Genomic DNA, 24,390 nt, shown 5'->3' on the forward strand with positions numbered 1-24,390 from the left:
TCTTTGGCTGCTTTGCCTTTTCCATGAATTCAGTCCTACATGAGAAAAGTTTGATCCTAAAGCCATAAAGTGCATCTTTGGTGGCTATTTCCCTAGTAAAAAAGGTACAAATGGGTCAAATCACTAATAACTAAAAATGTTTGTTTTTTTAGATGTCTATTCCCTTCAAGATCAAGCATTTTATTCAAGGGAAGATATAGGGGGAGAGAAGCAACCTTTAGATAACGTACAATGCAAAAGACAACTTGCATATGAAGCTTACAAGGATCATGCATGAATTGACTTACCAAGTCGACTGCATAAGTTATGTCCTTTCTAGTGCAAGAGATAAATTAGTCTTCGAACCAACCTCTGATATATGTCTATCCATTGACTTCACAACGGTACTTGAAATTGCATTCAAGGTGATTCTATCGGTTTGAAACCCAAAGTATCATTTTTTTTCAAGAGGTACAAAGTATATTTCTTTTGAGAAATGGAGATTCTTTTCTTGGATTTGGGAAACTTCAATTCCTAAGAAATATTACAGTTTTGTTAGATTCTTAATTTCAAATTCTTGAGTCAAGCTTTTTTAGCTGAGCCATCTTTTCTTTTCATCTTTCGTTATCATTATCTTATCAACATATTTAATAAAAAGAGTAATCTTATCCTTATGAGGTTATAAAGCGAGTATGATCAACATTGCTTTGTGAAATCTTAAAACTATGCTTTGAAAGACTTTCAATTTGTACAAGGCCTTCAATCTACACACTTTTCCTTGTGCTTTCATGTTATCAAATTCTAGAGGACTCCATATACACCTCTTCAAATCTCCATGTAGAAATTAATTTTTCACATTAAATTGCTACAAGTCTCAATAAAGGTTGAGTGGTTGACTTCTTTTTTTGCTTCTTCATGTAACAAGATTACCTTAAACAAAGGTGTAATAGCCACTAGTAGATCTTCTTTCAGTTAACTTCCTAACCTAGCTTGCATCAATATACTTATATCTCATGATTTTCATTCCTTTTAAAGAGTAAACTATGACCTGATGTCATCTTTAGGTATCTTAGGACTTATTTTACATCCTCTAGATGTTATTCTCGTTGTCATTCATATGTTGGTTAACAATACTTATTGAGAATGAAATGCCTGGTCTTGTATGTGAAAGATAGATCAACTTGTTTACTAGCCTTTGGTATTGCTTTTTATCAACTGACACTTCATTCCTTAACTTTAAATTGGGATCCATCGGTGTTTCTATTGGTTTACACCCAAGCATTACCGATCTCGGTTAACAAGTCCAAAATGTACTTTTTTTTAAAGATTATAATCCCTGCCTTAGATCAAGCAACCTCCATCCCTAGAAAGTATTTGAGATCACCAAGGTCTGTAATTTCAATGTCAGCGGTAAGTAGCCTTTTTAGTTTGATGATATCTTCTGTGTCACCTCCTGTTATAATGATATCATTAATATAGACAATAATGATATCATTAAGAAGGTCATGTTGTTCGAGAATGATCATCAATAAAAGTAGTAAACCACTTAGATCCCAAATGTCACTTGTATGGGAGCAAAAGGGTGAGAAGGTTTATATGGAGATGGTGAATAAGTGGTTTAGTATGCTTGACAAGTTGACAAATATCATAGAAGAACTTAGATTTTAATTGATAAATAAATGTGATAGTAACTTTGCAAGATAATGAAAGTTTGGATGACCTAATCGTAAATACCATAACATAATCTCAAAAAAAAGAATCAGAAACGGACTTAAAACAACTTGATCGAACTTGTCCCTTAGGAGGTAGATGCCTTTCAAGGATGTAGAGTCCACCATATAGCCTAGAATCTTAATTTTAAAAAATGCGCCTAAAGCGCAGAGCGCATGTGGGCGCATAAAAAAACGCCTCCAATTGCAGAGGCGAAGCGAGCAACTAAAAGGCCACTTAAGTGCATGATTTTGTGGCTTTTTGAAGAGACGCAAGGCGCACCACTTCTGACGCCTGAGATAAATGCCTTAATTGTTTTTTGTTTAGTGGTGTGAACATGTTGTTCCACCTGACAACCATCTATGTTGGGGCAAAGGTAGGTGCAGTGTCTTCCACCAGTCCATGACCTTTTCCACTTGTCCAGTTGTGCAGAAGTATTCTATACTGCTTAAAATGCTAAGTTTTATACCTGCATCAATTTTATACCTACAGGCTCCTACTTGCACAGGAAGCATATGGGTAAGTATCAATCATTAGTTAGAGGAAACTTGACTTACATAATCTGATATTTAGTTGTTTATGCAATTAAGAGTTTCTAGTTTACTGAAAAACCAATCTTTTTCATTGACTGATGATGTAGAAAAAATATGGTAAGCCGAAACTCTTTGCATATTTTGATTGTGTTAGATCTTCTATATTTGGCCCTTTTGTGATACTAATATGTGGTGATGGCAAAATTTTTAAAAGTATAATCAGAAATAGGTCTTGACTCTTGAGTGGACAAGTAATGGTGAAGGAATAGAATGTGGGGAGGAGATTAAGTGCTTTAAGAGTGACAAAGTAAATAATGGGCATGGATATATGCTTTTTAGCATAAAGTATGCCTTGCCTACAAAAGGCACGTGCCTTTGCCTTGCGTCTAGGCTCCAGGGACCTTTTGTGTCTTGTTGCGCCTTGCACCTTTTAAAACTAAGCCTAAAATTGCCAATCACCTTCCCGATGAAACATATTTGGCAAACTTAGTTGTGCACTATAAATCAATATAGAGTTTACTGACAGAAAGCAAACTGCAAGGAAGTTTGGGGGCATAAAACACAACATTCAACTAAATATTGGGATTAGTTGTAACTGAAACACTCCCTTCAATGGCTGATAATGAGCCATCTGCAGTTTTGACATGAGATTTAGGAATCAACTTCTGGAAGTTTTGCAATAAAGAGATGTCCCCTGTCATATGCTCAGAAACCCCGAGTCCACAATCCACTATGTACAGTCAATTTGATTAGTCAAATTAGCATCATGTGTTATAAACATAATATTGGATACATTTACTGTTGTCATTTGGCCAGACCATTTGTGTTGAAGCTGGCAACAGCGTTTGGAGTTGCCAGATTAGCCTGAGTTTCCTTTTGTTGTAGAAGTTTTTGTGATTTCCAGTTGGATAGTTTTTTATGTAACTTCCAACATTGTTCCTTAATGTGACCAACCCTCTTGTAGTATTCACACCAAGGCTTCCCTTTTCTCTGTTTGTTGCCTGAGTTTGAGGAATTAGTGTACAAAGCCGATCAATCAGAAACTACTAGTTCGGATATCATCGGCCTTCTATTTTATTCTCTGTGAATCTCAGAAAATACTTCTCAAATAGAAGATAAGGGTTTTCTCCTTATAATCCTTCCTCAGGCCTCTTTCAATTCTTTGTTTAGACCAAATAGGAATTAGAAAATTCTTGAGTGGTGAGCTTTTTATGAAGGATTGCATCATTAGTACACTACCAATAATTAGTATCACATAAATCAAGTTGCTGCCAATACCTTGACATCGTATTGAAGTATTGTGTCACGTTCATATTGTTTTATTGAAGAACATTGATCTTGCTCTTAATTCCAAAGAGCTCTGCAACATTGCCTGAACTGGAATATGTTTCTTGGACAACATTTCACACTTCATAGGCTGTCGTATAAAGGAGAAAATTCTCTCCTATTCAGAGACTATAGAGTTGATGAGCCAAGACAAGACATGATTAGGTTGTTTTCCATCAGTCATGTTCGATATTTTGGGTCTCTGGTTGCTGGGATTCATTGTTGCCGAGAATACTCATCCTTTCCTCTGCCTCTGATGTAAAGTTTCTCAGATTTGGACAATGAAAGATAATTGTGGCCATTAAGTTTGTGGCAGGTAATTGACGTGGGTGAGTTGTTGGCTAGGATAGTTTGGAAGGAGTTTTGATCAGATCCCGAACTGATTTCAAAGGTTGCAGAAGTCTGCATTTTCTAGGGAATTTCTGGGATTGAAAAAACCAAAGCGACTTATACCATGAATAAAATAGAGATTTCGATGAAGAGAAAATAAGAAGCTTTCTTCTATTTTAACTTAAAATTATTCGTTTACAACATAAAACTTTATAAAGACTTTAACTAAGACTACTCTAGATGTTATCTTTATCTCCACTTAGGATGAGATTTATCTATACTGAGGATAAGATTTAGAATAATACTGAACTACTAAGAGATAAATACAAAATCAATTTTAATTTTGAACTGATAAGCTACATGTCTACAATCTACACTCACAAATGTAATTGGAAAATGTTCCCTTTCTTGTATGTGAGAAGCATTATATACAAAAATTTATGATGTTTTGTGGCAAGAATCTCGTGGGTGAGATAGGTGATATTCAGTGGCAAATCCAGAAAAATTTTATAGGTTGGGCCAACATAAACATAATAAATTTTTTATCTAAAATTATTCATATATATATTTAATTTAAAAATATAATAACAATTATATAAATATATATTTGGATTAAATGTAGAAAAATATATTAATTGGACCAATTTAATTTTCTTAACATAATTCATACATATTTTTTATTTAGGTTCTAACTATTTGGTCACCCACCTATTACTTAATTTATGTTTTGGTCACTCAACTATTATTTTTTCAAAATCATACATAACATTGCGTTTTGTTCTGTTTTTATCACATACCGTTATAAATTAAGAATGATGTTAATATGACATTTTTTTAATTATTTTTTAATCCTGACGTGGCATTATCTTATGATGACACATCAACATCTTCGCTAATTTTTCTAAAGATGAGTGATCAAAACAAAACCAAAATGTATCATTAAGTGTGATTTAAAATAAATAATAGTTGAGTGACCAAAACAGAAATTAAATAATAAATGGGTGACTAAATAAGTAATTTATCCTTTTTTGGGCATTGGTTGTCGTGGCTTAAGTAAGCCTAGGCCTAGATACACCCCCTGGTGATATTGATGTCCATGTCCAACGGTAAGGTCACCAAAAAATTTTAAAATGCAGGCACTGTTAAAAGAAGAGTTATTTGTCGTTATATAAAAGTTATTGAACATTTTATGTACATCATTCCCAAGTTAAAAAATACATCCTAATTGCATTACATGTCGCTCTCTCTTTCATTCTAAGAACCTTTTTCACCTAATTTCATTACTGTTGCCACAGGTACTTGTGCCCATTATATTATGGAGACTATCCAGCAGTTATGCTTGAAAAATTAGGAGATAAACTTCCCAAGTTTTCACAGGAAGAAAAAGTATTGCTCTTGAACTCATTGGACTTTCTTGGTCTTAATCATTATACATCAAGGTTTATTTGTCATGCAACAAGTTGTTCTGAAGAAAGTTATTTTTATAAAGCACAAGAGATGGAGAGAATTGGTAATAATTTCTGTGTTTATGTGTGTATATTTTTCTATCTGTGATTTGTAGACTAATGTCCTTAGTAATTATCAGTTGAATGGGAAGGGGGTGAGAAGATTGGCGAAAAGGTGCGCATTCTTTTGTCTCTTTGTTGCGCATTTATACAATAACACATTTCTTTCTTTGGGCTTATTTCCATTTGCTAAAAGTATTAAAGCATTGCAGGCAGCATCGGAATGGCTTTACATTGTCCCTTGGGGCCTCCGTAAGATGCTCAACTACATAGCACGAACATACAATAATCCCCCAATATATATATCACCGAGAATGGTATGCAGTTTGACTTTAAGAATTACAATTATAATCGACTTATTGTTTCAGGTTTTGCTTTTGCATCTATTTTTCATATATGCAGCTGTTGCATGGTTTATACATTTTCATTTTAGCAACTTAGAGATATTCCTTATGAGCCGTCTGGCACCTCATAAATGAGGTATATTTCTGGTTCAGTAAGTTGACAGGATACTGTAGAACCTTCTGCATTCGGCATACAATTGTAGAATCAACTGCTATCCCGTTTACTGCTCTTTCACTAAACATTTTTTTCTGTCAAATCTTCGGTAGGGATGGATGAGGAAGACAACAACAGTTTGCCACTCAATGAGATCCTTGATGACAAATTAAGAGTCCGCTACTTTAAGGGATACCTTGCCGCAATTTCTCGGGCAATCAAGTTAGTTGGTCCACTTTTAATCACCATTTTACATGCATGCTTTACAAATTAAATCAACTACAACCCTAGAAGTCCCCAAGGGGGTATTCCGGTGATTGGAACTTATAGATTTTATCTTGAAAATCTGAAGCTCAAGTGAGATTGGGGCATGAGATGGTGGAGGAGCTCAAGTGCTAATGGGTCTTCTTTTGTACCAATAAAGAAAACCTACCACCCGTATTTTTTTTAAAGATTTAAAGGGTAATGCAGAGAAGAATGGACAACCACCAAAATTACAAATTCACATAGAGTTAAAATAGTTGATATCTATAGAAGACAACATCACTGGGATTGAGTCCACATATTTGGATATTTCTTATAACTAAAGACAGATAAAATTTGCTAATTGAGCATACTCTTTAGAGGTTTATTTGAACGTGGTCGGTGCAACTAAATCTTCAAACATTTTATTATTGTATTTATACATATACAGATGATGGTATTTTCAAAGTTCAATAGTTGCGTGGGGTGTCTAATATGAATATTACTCGAGGTTTATGGTTAATGGAAGAAATTGATAAGTTCATTACATTTGACATTTACATTTATGTGTACAGAGATGGAGTAGATGTGAGGGGATACTTTGCATGGTCCTTATTAGACAATTTTGAGTGGGCTCAAGGATATACCAAGCGCTTTGGTTTGGTTTATGTAGATTACAAGAACAACCTCACTCGGCATCCCAAATCTTCAGCCTATTGGTTTTCACGGTTCCTGAAAAGTGGGGAAAAGAAAAATGCCAAGCAAGACTAAATTGTCTGATTCTGAAAATACCATCCATACTGTTTAATGGACCAAGAAGAATAATAAAGTTTGCTCAAGTGGTTGGTCAGAGTCCAAAGAACTGAATTAAGACCGTCTCTGATGCTCTTCTGGTTTCTTTAAACCTAAGATAATATTAACTGTCTGGTATGCTTTCTTTACTGCGGTTTTGTTTGATATGCCATATTATCATGTAGTACTTTTATTTGGAACCCCTTTGATGTGAAATAAGCTGGTGTGGTATTAGTGTTGTATCCAAAAATATTTTTTTACAGTGGACACACATATATGAATAACACAATTTATTGAAAATAGATGGAAGATCAGATTTTAGAGTGGACACAATTAGTAAAATGGATAACTAAAAGAGGGAAATTCATATTTCAGGATGAACTATTGTCGATCCTGAACTAAACGTGCATATGCCATTATGTGGCATTTGAAGACGTTTGTGTTGCTATTATTTTTCAATTATGAAAATTTACCAACTATATAAAGAATACTGATACGAAGGGCAGAAGTGAGAAGGAAAATGCATATTAATTTCACTCACTCTGACTGGGCCATATGACTAATGTTTGACTCAAAACTCAGATTTTTGTATATTTGTGAATATTGCTAATAAATAGGGGTGAGCAAATTCTAGCATAAACGTATTTCATTAAATCGATCTACACTTAATTTTTTTTAGTGGTTAAAAGAAGTGTTTAGTTGTATCTGTAAAATTTGTATGCATTGTTAATAGTTAAGAAAAATTCACTCAAACAGTTAATCTCGGAAGAGTTATCTATAAGTTCGGTTATTATTTTGAAAATTTTGTATTGGTTAATTGAATCAATTCGCTCAACAATTGCATTTATATTGTCCATGGTATATTTTTATACTCATAAGGAGTAAATAATAACACTGGAAAAGTTAGACATTTAAATTGATAAAAAAAATTAGGCACCTAAATGGTAAAAGAGATATAGTTTAGACACTTATTTTTATATTAAGCTAAAGGAATGTTGGTCTTCCTAAAGGTTTTGAGTTTGAGCAATTGTGTTTGCAGAGAGTGTATAGAGTATTGACAATTGATTTAAAAATTTATGAATATGTATTATATCTTGTAATTATCCTATACTATTAGAAAAAATCCATTGAAAAAATATTTTGAACTCTAAACAAAAGGCCCGTCAAAAGCTCTTATATTTTTAATTGTGCAAAATTCCTAATAAACATTTCTCCAAGTGAGTGGCAGATCCTAGAAATGGTACAATGAACCTGATTAGATTCGATCTAATATGATTGGATTTTTTTATTTTAAAATTTGAATTCGGATTGAATTGGATTTTTTATATAATTTTTTTGGGTTCGGGTTAGAATTTAGTTTAGTATATAAAACCTCAGATCCGACCTGAATATATTAATTATTAGTGTAACTTATTTATAAAAATGTTATCCTATATAAATAAATGTTTAGGGTTTATTTCTTTTCATTTCCTCGCTCCTCTTCTTCCTCTTCTCGTTTTCTTCTTTTCCTTTTTATTTTTCTTTTAATTTCTTCTCTCAAATGCTTCAATTCTAGGTAATTTCAATTTTAGTTTTTGTTCATTCTGTTTCATCTCTCAGATGGCCATGGTCATATTATCTTTTTTTTTTTTTTAATTTTTTACTTATATTTTCTAGATATTTTGATCTACATATTTTTCGAATATACATATTTATATTTGCGAAAAAAACTATTTTTTGTTCTTGCTTTACCATTTTATTTAGTTTGATGTTCTTTAATTTCATTTAGTTTTATATTTAGCATGATTTTCTTTAATTTTGTTGTAAAAATCTGATTCTTTTTTTCATATGTAATAATTTATTTTTTTAGGGATTTAAATTTTGTAATTGTTGTAAAAAATTATGCATTTTTAGGCTAAACTGAAACAATGTTGGAGACGATTGTTAGAGTTCTTTGGGGACTTCGTTACTTTTTTTTTCAATTTTTTCTTTCTTTTATCGTCAATATATTTCCAACTTGGGTCGGGTTTATATTGAGTTTTTTTGGTCATTCTGGTGCTCACTTTTATTCCATTCATTTTAGAGCTCAATGATATCCAATCATTCCTGAGTTTGGTGATATTCTTGGTCATTTTCATTCCAGGGGTATTTTGATCATTTTACAGATCTGGTGTATTTCAATCATTTCCTTCCATATGATCTTATTATTTAATTCAAACGTATCATCTTTTCCAGACCTTTTGAACAATTCTGACAAAAGAGCACCCTCGATAATTTATTCTGAACTCGGAGATTTTCAGGTCAATTGTCTTCTCAGAAGTTACCAATAGGTTATCAGGAATTTTCTGTACAAAGACAGGATCTTAACAATTAAATCTGTAATTTATCGAGTTAAGTACAAATCCTTAAAGTACTTTCTCATTTAGGGTCAGCTCGGATTATTTTTACCTCCAAGGGCATTTTCGTAATTTCTTAACCAGATAACTTCAGTATTAACTCTTAACGAAAATAATTATAATTTAGAGATCCTATGGTTAATTGCTTTCCCGAACATTCTCTGATCTTGAAATGATTCCCTTAACAAACTTCTAGCATCTTGCATAAACCCTCATGGTGTTAAAAATCAGTTATCCCAATCTTCTTAGCAAAACTAGCATTTCTTATGCACATCTGTAATTTTACCAGATCAATATGTCTTTTCAGAGTTATTAACCAACTTCCAAGGATAATTCTTGTCATCTTACAACATAAGGGTATTTTCGTAATTTTATCCTACCAGAGTATTCTCATAATTTCCCATCCAAGTACCTTTGATGAAATAAATTATATGTTAGAGATCCAAGTTGATTCCTTTATCACTAATCACAGAACTTGTAATTTTAATTCTAACAATCCCTCAATTTCTTATAAAAGTCATCTGAACCATAATCAGTTACCGAATTTTTATCGTATTCGGATCGAGCGTAGAAATTAATTAACTACACATATGAGACCAATATTATCTTATTCATGCATTTACAAATATCAACATATTCCAATAAGCATAAAGAGGTAGTAAAATATTACATCGATTTTCGTGCCATACTGATCGACCAAATAAATTTCATTCGAATGCCCTTGATCTTTAATTCAACTTCCAATAATTCCTCAAATACATAAAAATAAAAAAAATTCATCAAAAACGTGGTTTAATTCTGAAAAACAGATTGAATCAGATGATAAATCAGTGAAAAACAGCTTATCGGGTTCGAATTTGGCGAAACGGACCCAAATACAGACTCAATACATCAAAAAACATCACAATAAGTATATTTGGAAAAAGTCAATGGCCGTTCAATGGCCGGTCAACGGGTCGGATCGGTCAGTCTGGTCGGACCGGTCAAATCGAATTTCTTTCTTTTTTTTCTGTTGCCAGACGAATACCACTCTTAAGGGGTGCGAGTGAGGCGCGTGAACAATGATACGATGTCCAAAAATTTATCGAAAAATTTTTAAAAAATATTTTATGGCATTTTGAGACACATACCAAGCTCGGTTCATAATTTTGAATGGTGGAGAACTCGATTCCAAAACATCGAAAACTTTGATTTCCTCACCCCTGCACGCGTCGACGACAACGGAGACATGGAGGACACATGTGGGCTCAGAACGATACAAGGAACTCGATGGTGTGGGAGGTGTCGAAAACGGGTGGTCGGATCGACGTGAATTGACGGAAAACCAACGGAAATTGAGTTAAAACTGATATTACTTCCAACTGATATTAACGAAAAACGACGTCGATTCATAACGAAACGTTTAAGGGGTTTTGTCCATCGGTCGACAACGAACACGATAGTGGTTTCGGTTCGTCAAATGGTGGCCAGATGGTGAGTATATCGGAGCTTAAAGGAGAGTCAAAGGGGAAAGAAAACTGGAAAAATCCTCTAGAAACTAACGGGGGAGAGAATTTATAATTCTCTCAAAAAGAAAAATGGCTAAATTATGAGTTTAGCCACTAAATTTTCTGCACTATATAAAATAGTATTCTAATTTTGCGATTTTACAATTTAATCCCCAATTTCTTCCAAAATACCAATTAAATTCACCACTCTATAATTTCAAAAATTTAGCTCCTAAATTGGGGTGTTACAATTCTCCCCTCCTTAAAAGAATTTCTTCTTCGAAATTCATTCATGTCACAAAGTTGCAGAAATAAAACTTCCATAAGTTCTTTCATATATTTCAGTAGCCTTTACAGGAGTACCGATACTCTATTAATCCTTAACCAGTTAAGTATACATCTTCATCAGAACTCTCTCTCATTCCAATAAAAGAATCAGAACAAATTTATCCTTGTGGAATCAATTCAACCTTTGTTACGAGAATATTCATAGAGTGGTAACGTATCCAAATTTTCATTTCCGGAGCCAGGTCTTAATTTCTCAAATGAGTAACTCTCACATGGCTCGTGAGGTACTTTACAGAATTCAGATAGACGTTACTGGTATTCCTTTATATAATGGTAGAGCCTTAGCGGATAAAAACTTAGGTTTGCTCGTTACAGATAGGGACTCAACCTTGGAGTTCCGACTCAGAGGAGTACGATTGTAGTCTAGGGGCATATACTGATCAGACATCTTTTGAAAATCGACCGGTCGGTCTATCATGAAAATTTTGACTCAAACCAAGGCTCTGATACCACTAAATGTAATCCCTCAGACCAATGCAAGTAACCCGATCCGATCTAGACTGACACATTAGGGCCACCGGAGTGACCCACTGTAAAAATAGCGGAAAATTTAAAACTTTTATTAAAACATGTAACTTATAAAATGATTTATCAGTATGCAGAAATAAAACAGATTTTCAGACTCAGATATAAAACAAAATACAATTACATGCCCCCTAATCACATGTACCATACTCTGATAACAACGCCGAAAAAACTCCCTTACTGAAGTCGATACCTTCGGAAAGCTCAGTAATACAGAACTACCAGATGATGTTGAAGAACATGCAGATACATATAAACATATATTTCCTTGTCGGTTCAGAAATCTACAAATTTTTATGTTGAGCGGAAATCCTACTGATATTTCAGGTAGTAACAGACAGTGAGCTTTCAGTTCAAAGAAATAATTCGGATGACTGAGTTCAGGAGATCAGAATAGGTTATCTAGTGTGTTCCCGCAAAACCAGTAAAAATACATATCTTTTTAAATCATATTTTTAAAATTAAAAAAACCATAGTAATTCCCCAACCGAACACGTCCAAAATGTATAGGTTCCCCATAACCATACAACCCCGTCACGTCCAGTAAGACCTTGAGCACAAAGCTGAGGAACCTGCAAGTATTCTTCCTCCAACAATACCTCCATGTAAAACATGTTCCGTTTGTAAACGCATATATCAAAAATCAAAACATAATTCAGGTCAGATATCATAACATAATCCATGTCAAGTATAAAAACAGAATCTAGGTCAAGTATCAAATCAGAATCCAGGTTAGGTATCATAACATAATTCAAATCAGAAATCAGATAAAATATTCATGTGATTAGGGAACACACTAGAGTTTACATATATTATTCAGAGGTATAATCTTATCGGGCAGAGAAACATAGATCTTTAATATACCGATAGAATGTCAGAATTTAGAATCACTATTGGAAGAATTCAATAACTAACGGAATCATCAGTTATTCAGAATGAGACTTGAGCTGATAAGGAAGAAATGAAAGTTCAAGACATTTACAGTCTGTGTTGATCTATCGGATTATCGAAATAACTCAAGGTGAACAACTCCCAGAACTAATGCATGTTGACCGGTCCATTCGTTGTCCTTCCAGATATTTACTCTTTAATACCAACAATTTTTATCCATATATCATCTTTGGAATCATCGCTGAATAGATCTTAAGGAAAATAACAGATATTCCAATGCTCTTTATTTCATTTTCACGCTTCTACGATATCATGAAATGCTGACGTGCTTGATTTGTAGTTCATGACCCATAAGAACATTACATCATGTATGTTCATTAACGTTTCCAGACTCATCCAAATCACTTATTTAATCCTCAGTCATTGAGGTTACTTATTGCATTTAACAGTCAAATCTATCATGTTTACTTTAGAGTTTTTCAGGGTAATTCAGACATTTTTTGAATTTCGGATACATATTGTACTTTCGTTCAGTTCAATTTGGTCTTCGTGGTTAACTTATCTAACAAATATGCACTTCTTAGTACTGAATGTGATCTAGAGTTGAGCTGAGTTGAATACTTCCAGAATTGTCATCGATCCAAACTTGAGGAGACAAACAAGGATTCGAGTAATATCTATGCTATTCAGGTACTGACATAGCATTAGCGTTTGTCAACTCAGTTAAGTTGAGTTCCATAACTTTTAAGGGTAGTTCAACACCCATGTTTATTTGGATTCCTTAATTAATCCAAAATATTTACTTAGTCTAGGCCGTAAGGGTATTTTTGTCATTTTGGTGCTCAGCTTTATTCCATTCATTTTAGAGCTCAAGGATATCCTATCATTCCTAGGTTTGGTGATATTCTTGGTCATTTTCATTCCAGGGGTATTTTGATGATTTTACAAATCTGGTGTATTTCAATCCTTTCCTTCCATATGATCTTATTATTTAATTCAAACGTATAATCTTTTCCAGACCTTTCGAACAATTCTAACAAAAGAGCACCCTCGATAATTTATTCTGAACTCAGAGATTTTCAGGTAAATTGTCTTCTAAGAAGTTGCCAACAGGTTATCAGGAATTTTCTGTACAAAGACAGGATCTTAACAATTAAATCCGTAATTTATCGAGTTAAGTATGAATCCTCAAAGTACTTTCTCATTCAGGGTCGACTCGGACTATTTTTACCTCTCAAGAGTATTTTTGTAATTTCTTAACTAGATAACTTCGTATTAACTCTTAACGAAAATAATTGTAATTTAGAGATCCTATGGTTAATTACTTTCCCGAACATTCTCTGATCTTTAAATGATTCCCTTAACAGACTTCTAGCATCTTGCATAAACCCTCATGGTGTTAAAAACCAGTTATCCAAATCGTCTTAGCAAAACTAGCATTTCTTATGCACATTTGTAATTTTACCGGATCAATATGTCTTTTCAGAGTTATTAATCAACTTCCAAGGATAATTCTTGTCATCTTACAACATAAGGGTATTTTCATAATTTTACGCTACCAGAGTATTCTCATAATTTCCCATCCAAGTACCTTTGATGAAATAAATTATATGTTACAGATCCATGTTATTCCTTTATCACTAAACACACATAACTTGTAATTTTAATTCTAACAATCCCTCAATTTCTTATAAAAGTAATATGAACCATAATCAGTTACCAATTTTTTATCGTATTCAGATCGAGTGTAAAAATTAATTAACTACAAATATGAGACCAATATTATCTTATTAATGCATTTACCAATATCAACATATTCCAATAAGCATAAAAAGGTAGTAAAGTATTACCTCGATTTCTGTATCATACCGATCGACCAAATAAACTCCATTCGAATGCCCTCGATCTTTAATTCAACTTCCAATAATTCCTCAATTACATAACAATAAAAATTTAATAAAAAACGAGGCTTAATTCTGAAAAACGTCAAAATAGGTATACTCGAAAAAAGTCAACGACCGTTCAATGGTATTCTAACTTTGCGATTTTACAATTTAATCCCTAATTTCTTCCAAAATACCAACTAAATTCACCACTCTATAATTTCTAAAATTTAGCCCCTAAATTGGGGTGTTACAGAGACAACTTTTATGAAGAAACATGGGCTTCAATTGGATAAAGACGCATGGAGGAAGTGTGCTTGCAATAATATTGCTGCAAATATGTGGGCTTTTGTGACTCACGCAGAGATATTTGAGAATGCAACTAAGCAACTTGTGATGTAGCTGGAACAGTTTAAGGAATATTGTAATCATGTGAAACAAAAACATCTTCTCCAACCAATTTATCATGATACTCAGGTAAGCTTTCTTCCTGAACAACCAAGTCATCAACTGGTTTTTGCTGATCAACAAGTTCTTGCTGAACCGTATGGTCAAGAAAATCCTACTGAACCACCTGCCCAGAATTAGAACTCAAACTAGGTTCTTGTAAAACACGTGGAAACACAGTGTCAGTCGAATTAGAACTCAAACCAGGTTCTTGTAAGACTGGTCAGGCAAGCTAATATTATAAAATGAAAAGACATTCTCATGAAAGATCACATCCCTGGAAACAACCAACTTTTGAGTCTGTTAAACAAAAACCTTGTATCCCTCAATACCAGGAGGATACCCCATGAAAATGGCTGGTAAAGAACGAGCAGAGAACTTATCCCGTTTTGACTTTAAAGTGGAGACAAAATAAAGGCAGCCAAACGTCTTCAAGCTTCCATTGTCAGGGCACTATCCAAATAGAAGCTCATAAGGAGACTTGCCTTGCAAACGAGGTGAAGGAAGCTTGTTTATCAAGTACGTGGCAGTGAAAATACAATCACCCCAGAATCTAATAGGCACTCTTGATTGATATTACAAGGCTCGAGCAACTAACAATAAATGTTGGTGCTTCCTCTCAACCACAAAATTTTGTTATTGTGTCTCAATGCATAGAATCTGATGCATAATTCCCATCTTGGCAAATAAATTAGTAAATTTAGTTCAGGGGCATTACCAGACCTAAAACACTTAATGATAAAGCCAAACTGTTTCTTAACCATGTTGATAAACGCTGGTATAATGGTTCCAACATTTGATTTGTGTTGAAGCAGGTATATCCAAGTAGATATCGAAAAATCATCAATCGAAGTCAAAAAGGAAGTTTGTTGGAATATGTAGCATGTTCATAGGGCCCCCATATATCACAATGAACAAAATTGAAAACCTGCTTTGTTTGAGAATTAGAGACAGGAAAAGGTAGACGCTGTTGTTTAGCCAAAGGACAAACATCACACAGATACTTTTCATTAATATTTTTCAATGATAATACATCTTTAAGAAGATGAAGAATCTTAAAACTGGGATGGCCTAGCTTATTGTGCCAAGATACACTACTAGATATGCTATTACAAGAAACACTAGCAACCAATGGAGCCATGCGCAGTAGGTATAGCACTTGATGTAATTCACCCTTCCCAATCACTTGATGTAAGTCCTGAATCAAGTAGTTTGTTTTGCAAAACAATACACTAAGGTCAAAATCACTTGTCAACGCACTCACTGACAAAAGACTGAATCGAAACTCCGGAACAAACAAAACATTACGCAAAACAAGGCTGGATGAAAGCCGTATCGTGCTAGCAAAAGCAACAAGTATGACCTATTTATCTGATGACATCACAAAACCTCCTGAGATGGGAGTTAAAGATTCAAACAAAGACTTTGAATAACAAACATGTTTAGAAGTCCCAAAATCCAATAATGAGAATTTTAAAAAGACAAATTATTGACATAATGCAAAAGCTCACCCTGCATAGTCGTATTTATCGAGGATGAGGGAGCAGCGTGCAATTAAGAAGTAAGCATGTCATTTATTTTTTGACATTGTTAAGGAGTCAATGTATCATTAATGAAGAAGAGTTTTGCTGAGATAGATCATCTGTGGCTAGAAAGAAGCTGGTGTGAGCCAAAGAAGTCGTTTTTGTAATACCCCAAATTATTGTCTAGTGACTAAAAGATAAGTTCTGAAAGTTTGGTGGCTAAAATGTAAACTTTGAAAAGTTTAGGGAGCAAAAATTGTAATTTTGAAAAGTTATATATTTATTTAGCCCATAAATGAACAAATTGGTCTAAAACAAAGATTTTCGTGGGAATTAGATTTTTGGTACAATATGTTAAAAGCTATAAACGAAAAAGTTCGGTATTAGAATCGGATAATCGGATCGAACCAGAATTTCATGAAAATTTGAAGAATGTTACAAATGGTTGGAAATAGAATTTCCATATTTTAGATCAGAGAAATTTGGCTAAGAACATTATAGTTTTTCATATTGACTAAATAGTGGAATTTTAGTGACTAAAATAAAAATTTTGAAAATTACATGGCCAAAGTAGAAGGTCAAAGTCAAATTGGTTCATCTTTGACTAAGAAATATTTTAATGGAAGATATTGTAATGGAAAGTGGTAAATATAAAGTTTCATTAATGGTATTTTGGTGATTTTTCATTAATTGAATTTTAAATTAAATTTAATTGGTTTAAATTCTATGTGTATCATGAAAATTGCTAGAAAAATCAAGAATTCTTCTTCTACATCAGCTTGCTGCCGTGAACCCCTCCAAGGTGAGAAAAAATTTCTTTTCCATTTTGAGCTATTTTAGAAGGATTTTGAACTAAGTTGTGAAATAGGAAAATGTCCTACATTCAATTCTCTATCTTTTGGTATAAGAAATTCTTTCTAAACATGTTTGGATGTTGAAATTTGATGACTAGGGTTTATGGATTTTATGAATTTAATGAAAGATTTGTATGTTAGTGGTGTTGGATATTAATTCTAAAGCTGTGTAATGACCAAAATGATATGTAGGTGTTTATTTATCACTTGGCCATGGATAAGGTTTTAAGAGATGATTGGATTTGGATTAAATTTGATGTTGTAATTATTAGAATAGCATCAACTTGTTGTAAGGATGTTGAATTCATGCTTGAAATTGAACAAAAAGCCCCCCTAAAGTGACATGGGGTATTTGGCCATTGGGAAAATATTAAGGGAAAAATGTTGAAAATTTTCCTATGGTTTAGAAATTATATTAGAATTATTCTATGTAAATTGAAGATTGATTTGGATCAATTTGGAACCTTAAAAGTGAAAAAGGACTAGTTTACAAGTTTTAAGGATTGTGGGACATTATTGTATAAATGTGAGATTTGGAGTATTCAATGATAATATTTAGCATTAAGATGTTGGAAAATTAAGTTGCAAAGTTGGTTGGAACCAAATTGAAAGTTTGGTAAAATTTAGGGGTGGGATTTGAAAAGTCCAAGAAATATATTGATTTCAAGTTTTTTAAATGTGAAAGAACCATTTGGGTAAAATAATACATTGCTTGAAATTTTTATTTATGTCCTGAATTTTGAGTTTAAATGTTGAGTTGAGATAGAATTTCAAGTTTATCAAGTTGGGTAGTTGAAATTGAAAAGTTTCAGAAAGTTAAGGATAAAATTACAAGTTTTTAAATGTTCAAGTGTTGATTTCAATATTTTATTAAGGTGCTTATAATTTTATGTGATTAATGTGACATGACCATAATACTGAAAGGCTATTATGAATTTAATGGGAAGTTAAGATGAATTCTAGAAAGAATTCATAATTAGTGGTTTTATTGTGCAATTAGCAAAAGTTGAAGGGTTGATAATGAAATATATATTTTTTGAATTTAAGGAAATATTTTGATAAGTTTGAAATTTTGATGGGAGTACGATTTAGTTTTATATCGATTTAAGTATCGATTTTATTTCTATCGAATTTTATATTTACGCTTAGATTATGTTAGTTTAATACTAACATATACCTTGAAAATTTTATGTTATTATATGACATCGTCAGACCTCAATAAACCTAGTGATCCAAGAAACTATAAAAAGATGGAAAAAGTTCAAAAATTGAGAAGATTATCGAGGAGGAGATTCAACAGGAAGACAAAGGTGTGTGCATTTAATTTGTGTTTGTATTATCGTACAAACATTGGCTTGCGATGAGCCAGTGACGGAGTTACTATGTTATGAAGTGACTCCTAATGTTATGTGAATTGTGATTCTAGCCTAAAGGTTCATTTATTAAGGTTACAGAATTATGAAATTAAGCTAAGGATGCTAATTAAGGAAAGTTGTCTAGAAATTTGGATCCGAACAGTGAATTTAGAAATTCACCATAAATTATACATAATTGATTAAAGGATGATCTCTACACCATTAGATTCTTATGTCAGTCTAGCTTCGTTTAAAATAGACGGTGACTGATTTCGAGGTGTACACAAAAATATATGAATTTATAATCATGAATAGGTTAGAAAACATGACAGCAGATTCTGCTTAAAACAGCTTATGTCAGTCAACTTTGAAAATTCAATATTAATTGTACAAGTTGAATTAAAAGAGTTGCCTTATATGGTTAGATTTGTATTCAAGTCTTGTTTTCAGTGGTACAAATGAAATAATTTTTCAGTATATATATCAATAAAAAATAATATTAGTTTGAAGGTAGTACAAACTGCAAGAATATGAAACTTTGATAAATTGTGTATTGAAAGCAGTGGAAGACAAAGGATTTAAATATAAAGTTAGTTAGGCTTATATTTTGATTTTTTTTAAAAAATAATAACAATTTTCAAAGTGAGTATATTTTATTTATTTGATTATTATAACCAGGGATGACTTGCAATAAGTCAACCTTATTTTATTTTCCAGTATGATTTATAAATTTTCAGTATGGAATATTTCTATAATATTTTTCAACAAGTCTTATGAATGATTTTGGGTATGAACTGCCCAAGTATGATATTTATGATGATGAATTCTAAATGTTTACAGTTATAAGATGATTTTCAATTATCAGATATTTACAGATATTAGATGATGACATTTATCAGATATTTATAGATATCAGATGTTTTACAGTTATCATACACAGATTAATAAATGGTTCTATGATGATACATATAAGCCCATTGTATATTGCATTGAGAGTCATAGGTATATTTAGCATGCCATTTAGTGAGTACTTTTTAGTTATCAATTATCAGTTCAACTTTGGTACATTCGTGTACCAATGTTCAGCACCATTGGTGCTCAGGTTATGATTGCACTAAAGTGCATCATATCACAATTTCGGTTATGATTTGGCACCATGTTGTGTCTAGTGCGCACGTTAAACTCACGAACCTTATATTCTCTTACTTATACATTGAGCTTTACATATAAATATGAAAGTTATGTCATAATATAAAAATTGAATATGAAAGTTATGAATGACGTCCAATTATAAGAAATCATGATATTGTAATTTTATCTGATATTATTCATCAGAATCTTTATGAGTTTATAAATTAAAATGACAAGAATATGAATTGTTTACGACAGTTATTATTGATTTACATGATGTTTTATGAAATCATGTGAGGATGATTTTCAGGTTTCAAGGGAAAATTAGCTTGAACAACTCGGTTTGAAAGCTTTAGTAATTTCATTAAAATTTCAATTTCATGTTATAATACTTTATGAAATTTATATTTTATATCATTTTAGTAAGGTTATTGCCTCTCTAAGTTTTACTTAGGGAGTGATGATTTCATGCGTAGGTTCGAATAAAGTAGATGATGTGAAGTGAAAAGTTTGCCAGCATCTTACGGAAATCAAACCTACCGACAATATCTGTAAGATATCCTAACTTTGATTTATTAGTAGCATGTATATACGTTAGGTTGCTTTATCAAATTTATTTTCAAAAGGGTCCGTAATAGTAATTTAGGATTATTAATTTTGGTTAATTTTAGGTACAGTCGTAAATATAAATGAATATTACGAACAATTTTTAAATGGATTTAAAATTTAGCAATATTAGGCAGTTGTATATAAATAAGAAACCGCATGGAACTGCCTAATTGCTGCATAAGATTGATCTGTTTTGGAATGATAAATTATTATTTTACGAAAATGCATGCTAAATGAAGCATATATAAAATTTATAAGGGAATGTTTTAAAATAAAACTAAATTTTTAGCATTTACTTTCAGTAAACGTTCCTAAAGTTGATGTGACATCTTTAGCTCATATTTTGAGTCGTATACTGGTTATGGGTGTTATATTCATTGATATCAGAGAAACATATTTAGTCGTTTCCTAGCCTAAATCGAGCCTATGTTATGTTAGAAATATGTACATGCCATTAGGATATCAAAATTGTTGATCTGGTATGGTTTTATTATTCTATTGAGGATGCAACTCCTTACTAATGTGATATGGAAATGCATGTGTTAGTTGTCGAAAGTTAAGAACTAGAGTAAGAACGAAGATAATACTATAAATAAAATTGAGACTAAAACCTATCCAAATGGATCCGGGAGGACTTTAATATCTCACCTTATAAGGGTTGGAGCTATAAGGGATTTTTCTCCATTCTGTGAAAGAAATGTCCCATAGTTTAATAAGGAAACAAAATTAGAGGAATCTATCAAAATGTTTAAAAGGATTATAAGAGAAGTTGAGATTGAGGAGGATCTAGAAAGTATTGAACTTATCGATGATCCTGGAATTCCTATAGGTAAGTAGATTGTATGCTAAAAGTTTAAAGAAAGCTAAGTTCTTAGTGAATCATATGATAATTATGTTATTGTTTGAAAAGATTTAAAATGAGTTCAAATAAGAATAGTTGTTTATTTGAAGAACTTGAAGAGTTTCAAGATTTATAGTAACTGGAGTAAGATTATAGAAATGAGAAAGTATATGAAGAATGACTTCAAGTAATAGAGTAGTAATTTAATGTTGGGAATAGAATTCTTGAACAAGTTGTGTTAGTAAAAGAATACCTTAAACATGCATTTTCTTAGAATTTATTTATTATAGCAACAAAACTTCTGGGTCTTAACGTCAGAGTAAAGCGGATAAGTAGAAATTTCCAGATGTATTCTCAGATGAATTACCCGGATTACCTCTTGATCGAGAGGTAGAGTTTAAGATTGATTTTTTTTCAAGGAAGAACACTTATTTCGATAGCTCCTTACCGAATATCTCTAACGGAATTCAGAGATCTTAAGGCTCAGTTGCAGGAGTTACTAGATAAAAGTTTTATCAGAATACGTATAACTCCGTATGGTACATTGTTACTATTAATTAAAAAGAAAGATCATTAGATGCGGCTATGTATAGATTACCGTCAGCTGATTATAAGGATGGTGAAGAATAAGTGTATTATCTTCCAAAGACTGGTGACCTATTAGATTAGCTGAAGGGCAGTTTCATATTTTCAAAGATTTATCTTCGATCAGAGTACCACTAGTTAAGGAATAAAGAAGAAGATATACCGAAGATGATTTTCAGGACCTGATACAGTCACTATAAGTTAGTAGTCATGGCATTTGGATTGACTAATGCTCTAGCAGTATTTATGGATTTGATAAATCATGTGTTTCAATTGTAGTTGGATCAGTTCGTAGTCGTATTCATCGATGATATTTTGGTATATTCTAAGACTCAAGAAGAATATGATGCACATCTTCGCACTGTACTTCAGGTGCTGCAAGATGAGAAGTTATATGCTAAGTTGTCAAAATGCGAATTATGGCTGCTAGAGATCGCTTTTCTGGGCCACTTGATTTTAGCAAAAGGAATCAGAGTAGATCCCAAGAAATTATAAGCTATAGTGGAGTGGAAAACTCCGAAGAATGTTTATGAAATTTAAAGCTTCTTAGGATTAGCAGGTTATTATCGGAGATTAATGAAGAATTTCTCGATGATTACTTCTTCACTTACCAAACTACTTAGGAAAGATGTACCACTTGTCTGGACTGAAAAATGACAAGAAAGCTTTGATACTCTTAAAAAGATTCTGATAGAGGCACCGATATTAGTGCAGCCAGAGTCTGACAAAGATTATATAATCTATAATAATGAATCCCATAATGGTTTTGGATGTATTTTAATGCAAGAAGGTAAAGTGGTATCTTATGCTTCAAGGCATCTAAAGACACATGATTTAGATCTAGCAGTTATGGTGTCCGCCTAGAAGATTTGGCGTCATTATCTATATGGTGAGTGATGTTACATTTATACATATCATAAGAGTTTGAAATATTTTCTCACTCAAAAGGAATTAAATTTAAGGAAAAGGAGATGGATTGAGCCTCTAAAATACTATGATGTGATTATTGACTACAATCCGGAGGAATCTAAAGTAGTAGTTGATGCACTTAGCTGAAAAACATTCTCTGTCCTGAGCACTTTAAATGTTTAGTTTTCAATGAAAAATTATAGTATACTTGTTACAGAGTTGATGTTGAGATCAATATTGTCAAATTTGATTGAATGTCAAGGAGATGATAAAGTATTTCTCAAAGTTTTACTTAGAAAAAGGTTATGAGACTCGAGTATAAAAGGAAGTTATGTCCAAGATTTATTAGTTGTATAAGACTATAAAGAAAGTTGGTCTGATAATTTACCAAGTAACATTACTTCTAGAGAGGGATAAAATTTATAATGTGTTCCATGCACCAATGCTTCAAAAATATAGATTAGATAATTTACATGTGATTGCACAGAGGAAATCAAAATTCAGTCTGATTTGTTATATGAAAAGAAACCAATAAAAGTTTTACATATGGAATCAAAGAACTAAGAAATGAGATGACTCCGTCAGTAAAAGTTCTTTAGTAGAATCATAAAGTTAAGGAAGCGACTTGGGAACGAGAAGAAGATATGAAGGAAGAGTTTCCTCATCTGTTTATTTCAGGTATGTAGATACGTATGGAAAATTCGAGGACGAATTTTCTTTAAGGTGGAAGGAATTGTAATACCCCAATTTTTTGTCTAGCGACTAAAAGGTAATTTTTGAAAATTTGGTAGCTAAAGTGTAAACTTTGAAAAGTTTAGGGATAAAAAATGTAATTTTGAAAAGTTATATGTTTTATTTAGCCCATAAATGAACAACTTGGTCTAAAACAAGAATTTTTGTGGGAATCATATTTTCGATACACGATTTGAGTTAAAAGCTATAATGCGAAAATGTTCGGTATTGAAATCAGATAATCAGATCGAACCAGAATTTCATGAAAATTTGAAGGATGTTAGAAAATGGATGGAAATAGTATTTTCATAGTTTAGATCAGAGATATTTGGCTCAGAATAGTGTAATTTTTCAGATTTGATCGAACAATGGAATTTTAGTGACTAAAATGAAATTTTTGAAAATTACATGGTCAAAGTAGAAGATCAAAGTAAAATTGGTTCATATTTGACTAAGGAATATTTTAATGGAATATTTTGTAATGGAAATTGGTAAATATCAAGTTTTATTAATCATATTTTGGGGATTTTTCATTAATTGAATTTTAAATTCAATTTAATTGCAATATGTATCATGAAAATTGCTAGAAAAATCAAGAATTCTTCTTCTTCATCAGCTTGCTGCCGTGAGCCCCTCCAAGGTGAAAAATTTTATTTTCCATTTTTGAGCTATTTTAGAAGGATTTTGGACTAAGTTGTGAAATAGGAAAATGTTCTACATTCAATTCTCTATCTTTTGGTATAAGAAATTCTTCCTAAACATGCTTGGATGTTGAGATTTGATGACTACAGTTTATGAAGGGTTTATGGACTTTATGGATTTAATGAAATATTTTATGTTAGTGGTGTTAGAGATTAATTCTAAAGCTTGTGTAATGACCAAAATGATGTGTAGGTACTTATTTATCACTTGGCCATGGCTAAGGTTTTAAGAGATGATTGGAATTGGATTAAATTTGATGTTGCGATGATTAGAATAA

General features: G+C 32.3%; 1 protein-coding gene across 1 annotated transcript in view; it reads left to right on the top strand.

The window, feature by feature from the left end:
- The window catches only part of LOC120116807 (beta-glucosidase 42-like), a 30,104-nt gene extending 22,945 nt beyond the window's left edge, over nt 1-7,159 (top strand). The window contains 6 exon segments of the mRNA XM_039137226.1: nt 5,174-5,388; nt 5,464-5,498; nt 5,596-5,679; nt 5,682-5,700; nt 5,995-6,103; nt 6,700-7,159. Of these exon segments, the coding sequence (XP_038993157.1) occupies nt 5,174-5,388; nt 5,464-5,498; nt 5,596-5,679; nt 5,682-5,700; nt 5,995-6,103; nt 6,700-6,895 (658 nt within the window). The 3' untranslated portion in view covers nt 6,896-7,159.
- Nucleotides 7,160-24,390: the final 17,231 nt, after the last annotated feature.

The sequence above is a fragment of the Hibiscus syriacus genome, unplaced genomic scaffold (assembly GCF_006381635.1).
Source record: "Hibiscus syriacus cultivar Baekdansim isolate YM2019G1 unplaced genomic scaffold, ASM638163v2 tig00110303_pilon, whole genome shotgun sequence".
NCBI classification, from domain to species: domain Eukaryota; kingdom Viridiplantae; phylum Streptophyta; class Magnoliopsida; order Malvales; family Malvaceae; genus Hibiscus; species Hibiscus syriacus.